The sequence below is a fragment of the Indicator indicator genome, chromosome 14, assembly GCF_027791375.1.
Source record: "Indicator indicator isolate 239-I01 chromosome 14, UM_Iind_1.1, whole genome shotgun sequence".
Taxonomy (NCBI): Eukaryota; Metazoa; Chordata; class Aves; order Piciformes; family Indicatoridae; genus Indicator; species Indicator indicator.
This window is the reverse complement of record NC_072023.1, coordinates 12,638,290-12,654,745: the sequence shown is the minus strand read 5'-3', so window position 1 is coordinate 12,654,745 and position 16,456 is coordinate 12,638,290. Positions and strand designations below refer to the sequence as shown.

Below are 16,456 nucleotides of genomic sequence, written 5' to 3'. Positions count from 1 at the left end.
AATAGCTGCTGAATTTGGAAAAGCCATACACGAAGCCATGTGTTACAAGGAGCTCAAGCGAAATTTTAAACCTATCAGCAAGCTCCCCACTAAAATCAGTGAAAACAGGAATGACTTTTGTAATGTATCACCCCTGAGTGACACCAGCAGTCTAACACAGACTGCTCCAGAAATACTTGTTAAAATTATGTCACCTTGAAGTAGATCAGTGCCATCTGAGGAAAGAGATCTATGTTATTTCTCTGCTGAGTACACACTCCATTTAGAACAGGAAAATATCATTGCTGTCTGAGGCCTGTTGGTTTCCTGCAGGCTACAGTACAATGCAGATTCAGCAATATTTTGTTGTTTAAATCTACATATAATATAAGGAAATGGGCTGTAGTCCTTTAAGTTTACAGGGATTGACCCTTTCAGTACAATTACATTCTAAATCATTTCCTGGCAGACCTTTATTACTTGTAGTCATCAGACCCCTTTTAGGCATACTGCTCTCCCCACAGGTCCTGTTCCTGCTTTTCTTCTGAACTTTGCTGTCCTGAAACAAAATAACGTGGTCCTGATCCAAAGTTAAGGGAATTTTTTTCTGTTTCCTTGATAAGCTTTGGAAGCAACCATTAGCCTTCCCAGATTTAGATGTCTCAGCTGTTGGTAATGGAAAGAGGAGTTAGACTTTATTCAACATTCGTACTCCATGGTCATTCCATAATAAAAAGCTCAGTGTCCCTTGCCTGGCTTCTTTCAGGATAATCAGTTAAGAATTAGAATCCAAGGAGGAAAGAAGAAAGGAAAAATTTTGCAGGGTAATATTATTGCATCCAATGGGATTTTGCACATTATTGACAAAGCCATGGACATTGTGGAGCCAACATTTGAAAGCAGCAAAGAGGTGAGCCATGAACTATATACATGCATCTTTTTAAATCGTTTCACATTAATTCAGTGTAAGAGAGGATGACTGACAGTAGCCAGACAAACTCTGCTGAGCCACCGTGTATCAGCTCAGAGAAGCAACAAGCAATGACACAGGTTCCACAGCAAACAACTGCTCACTCTTCTGCCAGGCTAGTCCATGGAGGATTTAGCATTTGAGTAGTTCCTTGTGAAACTGTCAGTCACAATTAGTACACCACACTGACTTCCAGTCAACATTCTAAAAGAGGAACATCTGGACAGATATCAGGCAAGATTTGCAATTCCTTCCCACAAAAGAATAACATTATAATATTTTATAATTTTAATGTGAAAGGCACTTTGGTGCCCTTCTTAACATAATTCCTTGAGAGTTCACTTCTTTATATATTTCATTTTTCAACTCTTTCTCATTGGGAATGAAGAGGTAATAGCACTTTCCCAAATACACACTCTTTGTATGTTCTATGACTACAGAGTGTTTCACAATAAGGACAAACTATAAACCAGTATGGCACCAGGTCAAGAGTGCTATCATCTCAGCCACTTCTAGCCATCCAAACAATAAGGAAATCCTAACATAGTCAAACTGCAATAACTCAGAATCCTACAGTAATTTAAAAAGTGTCTTTATAAGACTTGGTACTTATTCCATGTTCCCAGATAAAATAAATCTTACTTTCATCTTATTTCAGGAAACCATAATGTCAGTACTTCAAGATAATGAAAGATACAGCCAATTTACATCTTTGATAGAGGTAAGGATCCAGGAAGGCAATTCCATAAAGCTATTTTCAGATGTTATTCAATACTAATATGTCATTTCACTTTTATTTTTAAACCAAAACAGAAGACTGGCCTGGGAATGGATTTACAGCAGGACAACAGGCCTTACACAGTCTTTGTTCCAAGTAATGAGGCTTTGAGTAATATAAAAACTGAGGCTCTGGATTACCTGCTTTCTGCAGAGGTATTGTCTTTCTATAATGCAGATCTTAGATAGTAGGTATGTATTTAGATATATAGCAGATGCACACATACATTGTCCAATGGTTGTCTAAGCTATGTTCCTATCTTCAATTAAAGATCAAGATGACACCTAGGGAAGGACAGATTTTGGGGTCTCCCATCATATAAAGGGATGACAGTCCCTGACACCAGGTCCACAATCCTCTTGCCTGAACAGCATAGCCCCAACAGCCACATGGCAAAGCCTCAAACCCTCTCCTGGAAGGTGTCACCCTTGGTGGAACAGTCAAAAGGAGCAGATGCCACAAGGTCCCCATCATTGCCAGTGGGGTCGATGGAGATGGATATTGGAGTGTTCTCTGGACACCTCCTGCCTCTCCTAATACACATGACAAGCTGTGAAAGATGCATGCCAAAGGTGATGCAAGAATGAGAGCGCAGAGTGGCAGGGTGCATGCTGCAAGCTGAGCACTGACACAGAGGTTTCTGGTATACCAGCCAGCAACACCATTCTCACCCCCATACCCTCTCAGCAGGCCAGGTTGGATCTGAGTGACTCATCTTGTGCTAAAACTGTCTCTTCTTTTGCTTCATCAGGGTTCATGGAAGTTGCTGGAGCTGGTTCGATACCACATTGTCTCTGATACTGAGGTGAGCAGGACCACTTTACTGATCTGGAGCACAAGAGCATTTTCAAGCCCTTTGCCATTCTGAAGGCAGGGGTTTTCCAAGAACCTCCACCCAATGCTGCACAGGAAGGCTGTCCTGTAAACAGCAGCTATGCTACTGCCTTTACTAGGGGCAGTCACATAAAGGTCACTAAGAGAGAACACAAACCTTTCACCCCAGGGTCACTCATTAAAAATTAAACCTTGCTAGGAGCCATGAGGTAGTCCTTGAATCAAGGCAAATCAAAACCATTTTGTGTCACACTAGTGTGTTACAAGCAAGTAACTATTCCCACTTTAAAATATAGATGATGGGCACATGGTACAACTGGGGAAAAAAATTAAAATATATGATCATCCTGAACCTGAGACCCCAGGCCTGCCAGGGAGCAACAACTGCTGTCAGGTGTACCATCAGCTTGGCAGGGCTGCAGGAAAAAGTAACCAGAAAAGTATTGGCTGCTGTTGAAATTGAGCTCTCCCTCTGAGCCTGTTCTGTTAAAATTAGTCCTCTGTTTATCAGAAAGAGGTGGCTTTGTCACCCTCTAAGCAGCCTGTTTTTTCCTTTTCCTACTGGAAAAAAAAGAGCAGAACCCAGCAATACCAGAAAGGCTAGAGAAGACTGAAGTTCATTCCCATCCCAGCCCCTGCTGTAGGGAAGGAAGGATGTGCTCATATCCTTCACAAAAAGACCTATTCAGTGTCCAAGGTGGAGGTCACTCTCAGCACAAAGCAGGATCACAGAGAGCAGAGGCATGAGATCCACATGTGCCTTTGTGGGCTATCAGTGCCACCATTTCCACAATGGTACAAGGATGCAAACAGAACTACTTTTAGGAAGAGGTGATAACTTTACTTAGACTAGCTGCCATAATTAGAAGAAAAGTTAATATTTTGGAGGGGACAACAAGCACTTCACGTGCAGCAATCAGCAAGCTCACACAAAATTCAATCACTCTAAGTTTCTTACGCAAGCAGGTTAGTCAATGCAAGGTTGCCCATGTAGCTAATAAGGTCATTTGCTCTCCCTAAAGGGACAGGTGGTATTTCTTGTCAAATCCCCATGGATTGGAATGAATAATGATCTTACCTTTCTTTCAATCAATTTATATTTATTCCAGCTAGAGATTGCCAGCCTTGTCTCAATAGAGTACATCAGAAGTATGGCGAAGCAGTTCATTTATTTTAACAGGACCAGCACTGTAAGTCAAAGGCAGGTTTCACCTGCAAGCAGCTAGCTCTGATCTAGACAATCATTTGCATGCAGGGGGAATGGAAAAGGGAGGAGGGGGAATATTATGAAAGGAACTTCTTGCTATAATGAGGCAGAAATTTTCAACTTGGTTGGACTGGATGATCTTGAAGGTCTCTTCCAATCAGATATATTCTGTGATTCTGAGTGAATCTGTAACTTGTCAGTCCCATGTACTGTGAGAAATTAGTATTATAATGAAGCATAAGACAGCCTGCAGTTTCTTTCTTCTTATGGTTAGTCCCAGCTCATAAATGATCCTCATTTACACTCCGCTAGCTAAAAAACAAAACACAACTATTTCAAATATTTTCAAATCACTGTTATATATTATGGTTATTTTAAACACTTCTCAGTGCAAAAAGATATTCTCTCATTCCCTTTAATGCTGTACTCTCTGATCCTGATGAACCTAGTGAACACATTTTAAAGGTGTTAATTTGTCACTATTTTTGCTAAGCCAAGCTTATCTGTAAGTTGAACCTTTTTATTATTTATTTATCTTTTAGTCAAATATGAATGTTCCAGAAAAGAGAGGAGCAGCTGAAGTAAATGTAGAAAGAATAAATTTTTCTCCCATGAATTTGAATAGATCACAGATTCTTTCACCACTTCTCCCCTTTCTCATAGGGAGGACCAAAATTTCTTAATGCCTACCAAAATCAATATCTGAAGTCATCAGCAGTCATCCCATTTTGGCCAGTCTTTTAAACACCAGTTCCACAAGCTAACAGTGCAGCTTAAGAGGAAAACTTTTGATACCAGTGTTGTAGACCGGAATCAAGAAAATGCACAACACATGCATGATTCCTGCATAACACAAGTGTCATTAAAAATAAACAACTAAAAAGAAACCTGACTAGAAATTTGTGAAATTAACTTATCAGAAATTGAATTGCTTATGAAAATGTTATTATTAATGGTAATTCATTGTTTCATAGGGACAAGTCTTGGTGAATGGAGAAGAAATGGAAGAAACAGATATTGTTGCCAAAAATGGGCACATTTATACTCTTTCAGGAGTCCTTATCCCACCCACAATTGTTCCAATTCTACCACATCGTTGTGACAAGACAAGAAGTCAAGTTGCAATGGTAGGAAAATCACAACAAATCAGTAGTTCTTAACTGCTCCATACCTGGCACTCTAGCTCCTTCTTTACTACTTTTCCTGATATTGTCCATTAAAATCAAAAAAATAGGTATTTTTGGATATTAATATATCAATGGCATACAGCCACCTGGCTAGGAGTACTGCACAGATACAAATAACTTGCAAAAAGGAAGCTCACACAAGCATATCCTATACCTATTTAATGCATCTAGTTCTTATAGAAGCCCTTTTTAATATGTTGTTTCTCTAGTCAAGCTTTCTCCTCCAGTTCCTGAATCCCACCTGTGCATACATCTACATGATTTGCAGGGAAAGAAACCAGCAAGTTAAAAACATTAACATAACAGAAAGATGTTCTCTTTAGACACCACAATTTCCCCTAGCTCTGCTTTTTTCCAGTTTTCTTCAAATTAGGCATTACAAAGCTGTTTCATATTTCAAAGAGTGGATTTAGACATACCTTGTTCAGTTTGGTAACACAGTACAGGCCTTTACACTTGGTTACATTCAGATGCTATTTCTGGTAAGGAGAATGAGGATCAGACTGAGGTTTTTGCTTGCAGCAAGCATGGCTCCAACAAGCTGTTACTGGACTGTCTTCAGGTATATATCTGGGCCAGTAACAGTTCCAGTGCAGTAACACAAAACATTTATTACCTTACAACAGTCCAGATCCACAGCCTTGAAAGAGGTTCCCAGCAGAGCTGGACAGCATTAAAAATTAACGAAGAAAGCACAAGAGTTGGCAGTAAGGAACTATTACTTCAAAGCGCTGTATGTGCAATATAATCATAAACCAGGCAAGGTGCTGAGCTGCAGACTCTGATACAAAAAAAAAAAAACAGTCAATGCCTTATAAATTCAAATTACACTCCAGTAACTTGATTTCACTACCAGACACCTATCTACAACCTATGTCTGACACAGATCAATTCTAAAGCAACACTGTGAAAAGTTATTTAAAGACAAAACAAATATTACCTGTCACAGAAATTCTCGAAGCTGAAGTCAGAAACTTTTGTCAGCTTTGAAATGTTCATGCATGTTTTAAAATGCAGTCAGATATCCAAGCCTAAAAGCAGAGCACTGCTACTAAGAAAAGTAGCAGAGGGAGCAGTGGGTTTACTGTTCACCTGCCACCTCCTTCACTCTCAGAAGAAAAATGTCACCTTGTAAATACTACTCGTGGTATCCAGTGAAAAGTGACAGACCTTATAGGACCTGGAAGTTGTACACATTTACAAGAACTATACATGTGATCCACCACCACAGGTGGGAAAGGGGAGCAAAGAGGTGACACTGAGTGGCACTGAGCATCAGGGAGAGCAATGCCAACAGCAAGAAACACTTTCCACAGCCATCAACCAGATTTCTAAATTCTAAAAGAACAATCAGACACTTGAGAAATGCAAGGAAAGCCAAAAGCCTAAGTCAGCTTCAGCCATGACTACACAGCTTATCAATAAGCTTTTATAATGCCCACATGTATTTGCCAAAAATATGTCTGACTCAGACATAGTAGTGGCATTGGTACCTCAACTATTTGATGCTCAGATGCTTTAAGTATTGTCTTTTATTCCTTTAAATGCTGGAAAATGTGAGGGACTACTAAATCCAAGGTAGTATCTAACTCTTTCCCCACAATTCCAGTGATAAATCTTTGGTGAAAATACTATAATCCACATTCATGGCTATTTGCCCACTGATTGTGAAACATAGTGAAACACTGATTGTGAAACTCATCAGATTCTGGCTCTAGGATTTATTCTGACTTGATTAAAACACAGGACATTAGCAGTCACAAGTTACATGGCTTTAACAAACTCCATATCTACACACTGGAAGGCTCAACTTCTCTGAACTTACTACACATGGAGCCTGTTAGAGGATACACCTTTGAAACTGTCACTGGAGTTTAAATCTTCTCAGTGCTGTAATTGCCAGCCTCTGTCACCACCACATGGTGATAAATTAGCTAATAGGTAGAGACAACCAAATATAGCTAAACACTGCTGGATCACAATGCAGGACAGGATCTATGATATGGAAATAAAGAATATTTTTCTCTTCACAGCCTATGCACAAGAGAAATTTCTGTTCCAACTGTCTATATATGAGACTCAACTAATTTATGATATTCCTGAGAAGAAATAAAGAATTCTCATAAAAATGTGCAGGCTGCACTAGATTCTCTGACAATATCAGTTAGTAGATTATGCTGGGTTGAACAAAAGATGCCAGTGCATTCATGACTCTGTTTGTCTTTGGTTTAGGAATCTTCCTGTTCTTAAAAGAGAAGGGTTTAGGGGAAGGACAAATTAAACTAAAGAGGGGAAGGTGGAAATTAACAACCACGCAGCAAAAATCAAAGCCAGCAGATACCACCCTGGTGCTACTGTTCAGTTCCAGATTCATGCTGTAACAGCTAAAAGTCATAGAACAGATATACTTATTTACAGGGTACATCATCTGTAAGTATGCATCTCAGTACTTCACATAATACCTTTTCAAATTACTGTTTTGTTGTTTCCATCTAGGGTGTCTGTACAAGTTGTTTACCACATGCCTTGGCTCCCTGTCCCCAGGATTCAAAGCCCATTGTAAGTGACATTTGCTGACAGATTCCCCAGTTCTACAAAATGCATAGAGGGACAGGATCCCCATATGCAGATTGCTGCTCTTCCAATACAGTGAGCAAAAGAACTAACAGTGAACACAGGAGATGACATGAAAAATAAACACAGATGGTACTTGGGTCTCATTTTGGTAATGAGTGCATCACCAGGCCACTTCAGCATTATTTTTTTCCTGGTGCAAGTTCTCTTACAGACTTTATCTAGAATCTCTGACTCTTTTCCCAGGTAAAGCCAACATCTATTTCAGAGAGACTTTGGCAGAAGAGAGAGGCGAGGAATGAGAATTACTATGATCATGTTTTGAGAGTTAGTAAATGAAAAATAGAGGAGGGAGACATGTAAAATAGACCTCACATCTGCTAAAAATTTCCTTTTGACTAAGAATCCTCCCAGAAGCAGCTGCCTGTAGAAGCAGCTTCAGAAAGGACTGAAAATCTTTGCATCTAAGAGATGCAAATCTGTCTGCATTAAGTTCAAGTCTAGCTACCACAAGAACTACATTCTCCATGTTGGTAATTAATCCTATATGCCATATTCTGTAATAATGAGAACAACATTCACATTATTAAAAAGTATATAATTTTTTTTTTTACTGTGACTCTATAGCAAGGTGCTTTCTCTTCTCCATTTAAATTATGTTGCAGTATTAAGACTGTATCACTGAACCATGTGTTGCTTAGAAATATTAATGCTTCCATCTCATGCATGTTCCAGCCTTTCTCAAAACGGAGATGCGTCATTGAAGGCCCAACCTTCCAAAAAACCGGCTGTGCCAGAGCCTGCAACATAACAATCAAGGTAGAGAGCTATGGATCCTTAAGGTGAAATGTATAAAAAAGTTTTCTAAAATACTGTCGTTTATGTTGTGAACTTTACTTCTGGAGTTGAGAGATGCTTGGAGATGTCCATGTAGTTTCCATACACTTTCGGAAGGGGTTGAGAGGAGCTGCTGTGAAGGGTTAGAGCAAAATACCAGGCAAACTCCAGTGAAGTTTTTAGCTGCCATTTGTTATTGATAACAACACTCTCACACTCTGTGATGCAGTTTTCAAGTAAGGCTCCAAGCCAAGATGTTGTTGTCCCATACAGAACCCCTGAAGAACAGGACAACTTGGTCCCCTCTGGTCCCAGTCGCTCTTTCCCCAGGGCTTCACTCAATATTGGGTAACAATATATGGGAATGTGATGGTTTGAAACTGTCTTTTTAATTTTTCTTCTCAAAGTTCGAGCAGAGAAAGTGAAAGAGCGGAGCTAGCTGACTCAGACTGAGCTAGCCTGGTTATTGTTGGTGTGGGGGGGGAATTTCAGCTCACACTGACACAGGGAAACATTCCTGAGAGCCATGCTCCACTTGCTCTTCCTGGCAAGTCTAATTCTCACAGAAGTCATTAGCCCCTGAGAACTACTTACACCTTTCTGCTGCTGGGGATCCTAAATAGCCTTCTGCATTTCATGACCACCAGTAAGTAACAAACAGAGAAGTCTACAAATCTGTGAGCTTTGAGAGCTTTTTGTTAATTCTTATTTCCCTTGAGTCAAGTGTGTAAATTAGGGATTTTTCTAATACATTTTCTGTGCTCTTGATAAATAAATGGATCAAGCAGCCAGTTCATGAATAAAACAAAAGATGCAGTTGAGAAAAATGTTTAGGACTCTGTCATGGCTAAATCCCATACTGGTGCAGATGGGAAGGAGGAAGATGAAACAATATGGCTAGCTTTCACAGTGTCTCCCTGGTGTGAAACATATCTTCAAGTTCCTGATCTCTGAATTGTGCTACACTCCCACTGCCAAATGTACGAGTACACACAGTATGAGCAGACACACACAGAAACACAAAACTGGTGCTGGACAGGGACTTTAATACTAATGAGTCTAATAAGAGCAAGAGACATATTTGGTGGTCTCTGCTTCACCTTCTTGAGCTGCCAACACCCTTCCTGGTTTTAAGAAAGCCATTGCAGAGGTGGTTCTGGTTGAACAGAAGCCTTAAGAGCCAGCTACACCTACAGACCTTTGCCATAGGGCCAAAACACAATGGAGAGTTTTCTTCCATGCATTGCCTCCACAGTAAGGCTCTGGAAAATAAAATATGTATTTTATTTCACAGGAACCAGAGTGTTGCAAAGGCTTCTTTGGTCCTGACTGCAGTCCATGTCCAGGAGGTTTTTCCAAACCCTGTTCAGGGCATGGACAGGTAAGCAGCAACCTGCATTCCCAAGGAGGAAATGGCAGACCGCATCCCGAAGGTCTCTCAAGCACTTCTGCACAACAGGCGCGTTAGGCTCCCCAAGTGCTACACCCTCCATTTAGTCCAGTGATAACCATGATTTTCAGGTTCAGTGATAGAGAGGAAGGAAAAAAAATCAGTCTCCTCTCAGATGTTCAAACTGCAGGTTTCTGAGGTTCCACCACAGAGCACATAAAGCTGGAGCTGGGTGACCCATCCTGATACATTTACTTAGCACAGGGCAATGACTTGGTTTACTATTCTCATTTTAAAATTGCAAAGGTAGAATACACAGCTACAAGCATGAGGAAAGCTTTTGCTTTGAAATGTCCTTTAAATGAAAGATGCACTTCTTCCTGGTAGTTTATCACAGTGAAAAATAGACAGGTATATAGTCTCTTCTCTGCGGGATGTGCAAAGCTTTATTTCAATTTTTACATAGAAATCACTTCTGTTCCATATCACAGTGCATGGATGGCCTGGATGGAAATGGGACCTGTGTTTGCACAGAGGCATTTCAAGGCTCACAGTGTCAGTTCTGCTCAGACCCTGGCAAGTACGGACCTCAATGTGACAAAGGTAAGTACAACCATACTTCTTCACTTAAGAGTATGGGCTATTTCTTTTGAACCCTAGTGACATTAAGATAGGAGTTAACTGCTTGCTAAACAATCTCTATGGCAAGTCAGCAAGATATCTCTGGCGTACTTTTATTTCTTATAAGGGATATAAATCCAGAGTCAATGAAAATCTTCTCACTGACCTAACTAGGCTTTCTGCAGGGGCCATAGCTTGCTTTATGTTAATTTACTGTTTATTTATGTCTCACTCGTGAAAGGAAATCTTTCCCATTCCATTCCCACATGGTATTGCCCACAAGAGAGCAGATTCTGCCTGTAATGACAAACATGTAATCTAAGAACAACTAGACCTATAAACACATTATGTTTAAAGCCACTTAATAACCATTACTGAATTATTTCTAATCTATTGAACGGTTTATAGTTTCAGCAGTCACCTTCTTTATACTGACAGATTTAATCCTGCTATGTCAAACCATTTGAAAGTATATAAAATATACATCAAATATATTCCTCATCCACAAAATAAGTTTTAGTCTTTTTTTTTTATGCTATGAAACAGCCTGTCATTCATGAAGCACAGCTCACTTGAAGGTTCAGAAGTACATGGCGGGGGGGAATATAAAAGGAAGACAAATTCAGTAAGATAAGGTGATATTGCCTAAGCTCCAGTCCTGTCAGAGCAGTACATGTTAAATCAATTAGTCAGGACTGGCCCTTCTTGGGACTGCAGAAGGCTTGCCTACTATACCCTGCTATCACTTCCAGCAGCACTAATGAGCCCAGCCCCAGCAAAGTGCTGGTAGATCTGTGTTGCTGCTTTGTGTATTAGTCCAGCACAGTGCAATTTGTATTACTTAGTATTAAAAGGCTTCCCATATCACTGAAAGCACGCCCAGGGCTGTGCAAGAAAATAACTCTACTGTTAATAGCCTAGGGCACAGTATTTTGCTCCAACTTCTCTGAAATTCACAATCAATTTTAAATAGTTATGCATAAAACACATCTGAAAAGACACAGGTGTGATAAATAAACAATAAGTCACCCAACAAAGTGATAATTCAAAAATACAAATATTAAGATTCTAGAAAAAAAGGAGAACCCAATTCACAAGAAATGCAATGTAAGGATCGGTGTACCACCATAGAACTATGTGCATTGTGATTTATCTCTGGTAGACTGCCTCTGCATTTATGGGAAGTGTGATAACCGAGTAGACAGTGATGGGATCTGTCTTCCTGGATCGTGCAGAAGTGGATACACAGGAAAACTCTGCAATCAGCAGATTGCTCCCTGTGAGCCCTCCCTACAGCTCTGCCATGCCCATGCAGACTGTCAGATTAGTGATGGTGCAGTGAGGTAAGTCAGGAACTTGCATCTAATTAGTACTAACTATGATGCAGTTCTTTCCCACTTGCTTGATCAAACAGAATCCTGTAGCAGTACACAAACAACAGCTGCTGAAATGCTGCTATGCAGCAAAAAGCATAAACATGCACTGCATCGACCTTGAGTTGCAAGATAGCAACCAAGAGCTCTTCATGCACTATCCTGTGCATATTTAACTCTGGTAATGTACAGATGCATACAGTTCTGAACCTTTTTGAGAAGACTGCCTTCCTATCAGCAGCTACAAAGTCTCTTAGGAACCACTTCTTTCTAATCATCCCTTTGTGAATTAGTTTGAGCCTCACTGAAAAGCAATGAAACTCTTAAAGAGCTCATTCTGGTCAGCTCAGGTATGAGTTGTGTGACACACAACACTGTGGACTTCAGCACAGCCTTTAGAGCACTGAAAGGACTGATCACAAAACACTGTTATTGCTACAGCTGCCTTGCGCTTGCCTCACGCTCACCTTAAATACATAGCAAGTTTGTCTCTCACTGCAGTCATAATGAGTCACCACAGAAAGCAGAATGGGAAATGCTGTGTAACTTGAGTGCTTAAGAAATTCCTTCTAATCTTGTGGTAGGAAACAGGGGTGTGCGTTGTCTTGCATGCATTTCAAGGAGAGAGCTATCTTCTGTGTCACTGAAAGAGCAAGCCCAGCTCCTAATTAATTTAGAGCTATTATCTCACCTTTGCAAATATCACTTCTATACAGAATTAATTTTACTCCCCAACTCACACACAGAGAAGGGATCCCTGATTTGATTCCCTGTTAATATTTTAAAATATATTATAATATATGCACTTAAACTATTTATATCATGAATCCAATGTTACAGATTTCAAGCTGCCTATACATAGCACATTACAGTGGAAAACAGTTGCTGTATTGGTTTCCTGTCATATTTAATGCCTCCTTCCTCCTCTTGTCTCTATAGCTGCATTTGCAAACCTGGCTATGAGGGAGATGGCATGAGCTGCAGCAAAGTTGATCCTTGTGCTGCTTTAAACACAGATGGCTGCAATATCAATGTAAGTACCTATTTTTCCCACAGGTATAGCAAATTAGGCAGTAAGAAAGGTTTGGACAGAAACTGTAACAGAAGAAACAGTTATAATTTTCACTGGAGTTTCAAGTTTATTCCCCAGACAGGAGCATCACTATTGCTTATGCAAGCCTTATATCTAAAGCCAGATGCCACCTACTGTCTTGATCAGATGTCTCTGCATCTCCCCCAGGCAGAGTGCATTCAAACAGGACCAGGAGAGCACACCTGCATCTGCCAGGCAGGGTGGACAGGTGATGGAAGGGACTGCTCAGCCATCAACAACTGTCTGCTGCCCACTGCAGCAGGGTGCCATGAAAATGCCACCTGCATATACATTGGGCCAGGTCAGGTATGTCCTCTTACATTCACTGCCACCTTCAGCAGTAGACCTCACCCAATTTGCCAGTGCTTCCTACCCTCTTTTCCTCCCCAGATTCTCCTCTCTCTCCCAGTCACAAAGTTATTTTGCCCCCGTACACTCAGTTTCCTTCAGTTGCTATCCCAATGCTCTCTCCCTCCTATGTGGTGGTGTTCTGGCATCAAATACTTTTTAGTAGGTACATTAAAGTAGATGCCAGGTATAAAGGTCTTTCAATCAGTGTCATTCCACTGAAGTCAAGGGAGCTATGCAGAAACAGCGAGGTGAGTTTGCCACATCTAGAATATGCATGCTATTTTAATCATTTTAATGAACTGCTGTGTTTTGCTGAAATGACAGAATGACTGCAAGTGTAAGGATGGATTTCAGGGGAATGGAGTTGAATGCACGCCCATAAACTCGTGCCTGGAACAAAATGGAAAATGCCATCATCTGGTAAGTAATTAATCATTCTCTGAACAAAGTGTTCAGATACATATCGCTCCTCTCCTCCCACACACACCATAAAATTTCCTTACCATTCCAAGGCCACAGTTTCTGTCTGAGCTGCAACAGAGCTTACTGGGCAGCACTACAAGCACCGGAAATGCTATGTGAGCCACGTCAGTGCAGCACGTGTGCTGAGGACAGACTGCAAGGGCTGCTCTCAACCATGCCTGCATAGAAGGACTGTGTCAAGCCTGGAACGAATGAGTGCTGCTTCTCTACCATGCTTTGGATGCACTAGCTTCTTGTCACACATCTCTGCATGGGCATCTATCAGCTGCATGTGTTCAGCAGACCCGCAGGATCTGCTGTGTTTTCTAGTGTCTGCAAGAGCCACACCAGCCTCAGAGATAAAGCTCAAGCAAAGAGTATTGGGGAGCAGAGGATGGATCTGCCATAGCCTGGGGAATGACCAGGGCCTTAAAAGAGGGTGGAGCAAGCGTTTAGATTCCTACAGACTTAGTGCACAATGGGCAGGCAAGGAAGTTAGTGCCCTTGGCTTGTGCAGTTTTTCCTATATGAAAGTAAAGACGTATGTCCATGCAAAATGGCACAAAAATCCTTTAACTTTATATCTGTATACAAATGGCTTTCAGGAAGAGGCTTTATAGGCAATTCTTGATCTTGAGTGGTCTCCAAAGCATCTAACATTTTCTCTCTTTCTGGTTCAAAGGCAACTTGTCAGTTTGAGTCTTCTCGTGGCTGGGAATGTGTGTGCCCAAGCGGTTATGAAGGAGATGGCAGAATATGCTATGGCAATGCTGCAGATGTGAGTAAGATGGTCGTCTTCTCTGAGCACAGGGCTAGTTGCACAGTTTTCACACTGGATCTTAACCAGAGATATAGCAAAGCCATTACAAACAGCTAGAAAAATATGATGCCCACCAGTGCTATCTGTAGACCATGTTCCTGCTGGACACTGTTGCCTGATAGAAAAATGATCTGTTGTGTGTTAGCTTGGAAAGGAGCCTAAGGAATATGAGCCTAAGTCTTTAAGACAAATTGAAGAATGCTAAGCCCAGAGGCCTAACATGCAGATGGGAGTGGGGAGCACCTGCACTTCTGAAGTTCTTCCTTAGGGTTATCTCAGTGGAAATGGCCAATTTATCGTGTTAAAACAAACCATGATTATTGGCAGGCAAATAAAACCAAAATAAGTAAATTGGTGAAATAAATATACATTTAACAGCATAGGAAAAATGGAAGTGTCAGCTGCCTCAGCCACTAGCAATAATCTTCCACAGCTCTTGGCAGGATCTGCTGTCCCTGCTCATACCAGCATCTATCTCTGTTCAAATCACTGCTGCAGAATAAAGACCCTCTACTAGCAGGATGAAATGTAAGATGCTGTACAAATACCAAGGAAAACAATATACCTTTTTAAAATTAATTTTGCATTGAACATAAGATTTAGGCTTGTATTTCCAGAAAATTAACACTTAGCCTGAGGTCAGTACATGTTACGTACCAAGGTGAGGTATACCTAATACACCTAAGCAGCAGATGACCTCATTTTCAGAAGTGCCCATTACCAGAAAGTGTCAGCACTACAAAAACATTCATGTCTTCCCTTTTCAGATACACTGAAAGCCTTCTCCTTCGTGTCACATCAGCCAGGCCAGATACAAATGGTTACACCACAAACTACAGCATGAGTACTTTAAGACAGATAATTACAACTGACATAGTTGTTGCTCTTTCTGTTTCTAATCAGGAGTTATCTACTCTGTCAGAAGCAGCTGCATTTAACCAGTGGGTTAATGTAAGTACACTTTATGGCTGTTTGGTTTTTTTTCTTCAGTATGTTCAAGTTTGCAGAAAAGTAGGAGTCTTTTAGTCTGTAGAAATGGGAACCTCACAGCAATATTCCCATCACACCACAGAGGATCAAGCTCCAGAAAGGCATTGTAGTGCCTCTCCCAACAGTCATAGCAGTGCTCATCATCTGGTTCTCTATCTCTGCCTGAAAACCAAATTCTGATCCCAAATTTAGGGAAACAAGGAAGCTTCACAAGCAGAAGAGCAGGACAAAAGCTCAGTCTCTGAGGCAGGGGGCTACATAACTCATGACTCCTCTTTAGTCCAGACAACAAGCAGTGTGGTGCAAGAAAGCCTGAATACACCAAAGTGACTCCTTCCAACTTCCCTCATGCAATAAAATTACAAACAAGAGGAAAGGGATGGCAATGCCTTACATTTCCCAAAAAAAGCCAAGTCTGCTTCATCTTGACTGAAGTGTAGGACATGAAGAAACAGATTCGTTTATTTGGCTTTAGATTAGATAAGCACCAAGTTAGAATAAAAATTGTAGATAGACTGATTGTCATTGTCTACTTCTTATTTTCGCATGCAGCGGTAACATTAGAGGTCCTGACTCACTGTGAATGCAACTGTAAGAATAAAAATCAAAACCAGTTTTTCCCACAAAGAGCTTAAAGCCTAAATATAACATGTGTATAGCAAATACATGGCAAAGAGAAAGGAATTAATGAATACATCAGAAGTAGAATTCATAGTATTATATCTGCTTTCATGCTTTTCAAGGTTAGGTATCCCAGGGATCCTTAATGCACACAATTGCAAGAGGGACCTCAGGGCGCTGCTTAAAAAAGAGGCCAGTGAGGGTAATTTAAATCTGTTATCTGCCTGGCCCTGGGCTCAGGCTGCAGCACTGGACACTTCCTAGAGAAGCTAATGAGGTTAAAGAAATGAGCACAATAGGAGAGGTTGTTCACCTGCTAATGTGCTCTTTAGATAATGAAGTGGGGTAGAAGGAGGAGGGTGGGGGAGC

The 16,456-nt window shown here is 40.8% G+C and overlaps 1 protein-coding gene across 1 annotated transcript in view; it reads left to right on the top strand.

The window, feature by feature from the left end:
* Window positions 1-16,456, top strand: part of STAB2 (stabilin 2) — a 74,230-nt gene that overhangs the window by 18,328 nt on the left and 39,446 nt on the right. Inside the window, exons 13-28 of the mRNA XM_054386474.1 lie at window positions 746-889; window positions 1,608-1,670; window positions 1,763-1,882; window positions 2,479-2,532; window positions 3,671-3,751; window positions 4,743-4,895; window positions 7,452-7,514; window positions 8,265-8,348; window positions 9,661-9,747; window positions 10,248-10,359; window positions 11,540-11,720; window positions 12,690-12,783; window positions 12,991-13,149; window positions 13,519-13,614; window positions 14,339-14,434; window positions 15,380-15,427. Of these exons, the coding sequence (XP_054242449.1) occupies window positions 746-889; window positions 1,608-1,670; window positions 1,763-1,882; window positions 2,479-2,532; window positions 3,671-3,751; window positions 4,743-4,895; window positions 7,452-7,514; window positions 8,265-8,348; window positions 9,661-9,747; window positions 10,248-10,359; window positions 11,540-11,720; window positions 12,690-12,783; window positions 12,991-13,149; window positions 13,519-13,614; window positions 14,339-14,434; window positions 15,380-15,427 (1,635 nt within the window). The remainder of the gene's footprint in view (window positions 1-745; window positions 890-1,607; window positions 1,671-1,762; window positions 1,883-2,478; window positions 2,533-3,670; window positions 3,752-4,742; window positions 4,896-7,451; window positions 7,515-8,264; window positions 8,349-9,660; window positions 9,748-10,247; window positions 10,360-11,539; window positions 11,721-12,689; window positions 12,784-12,990; window positions 13,150-13,518; window positions 13,615-14,338; window positions 14,435-15,379; window positions 15,428-16,456) is intronic.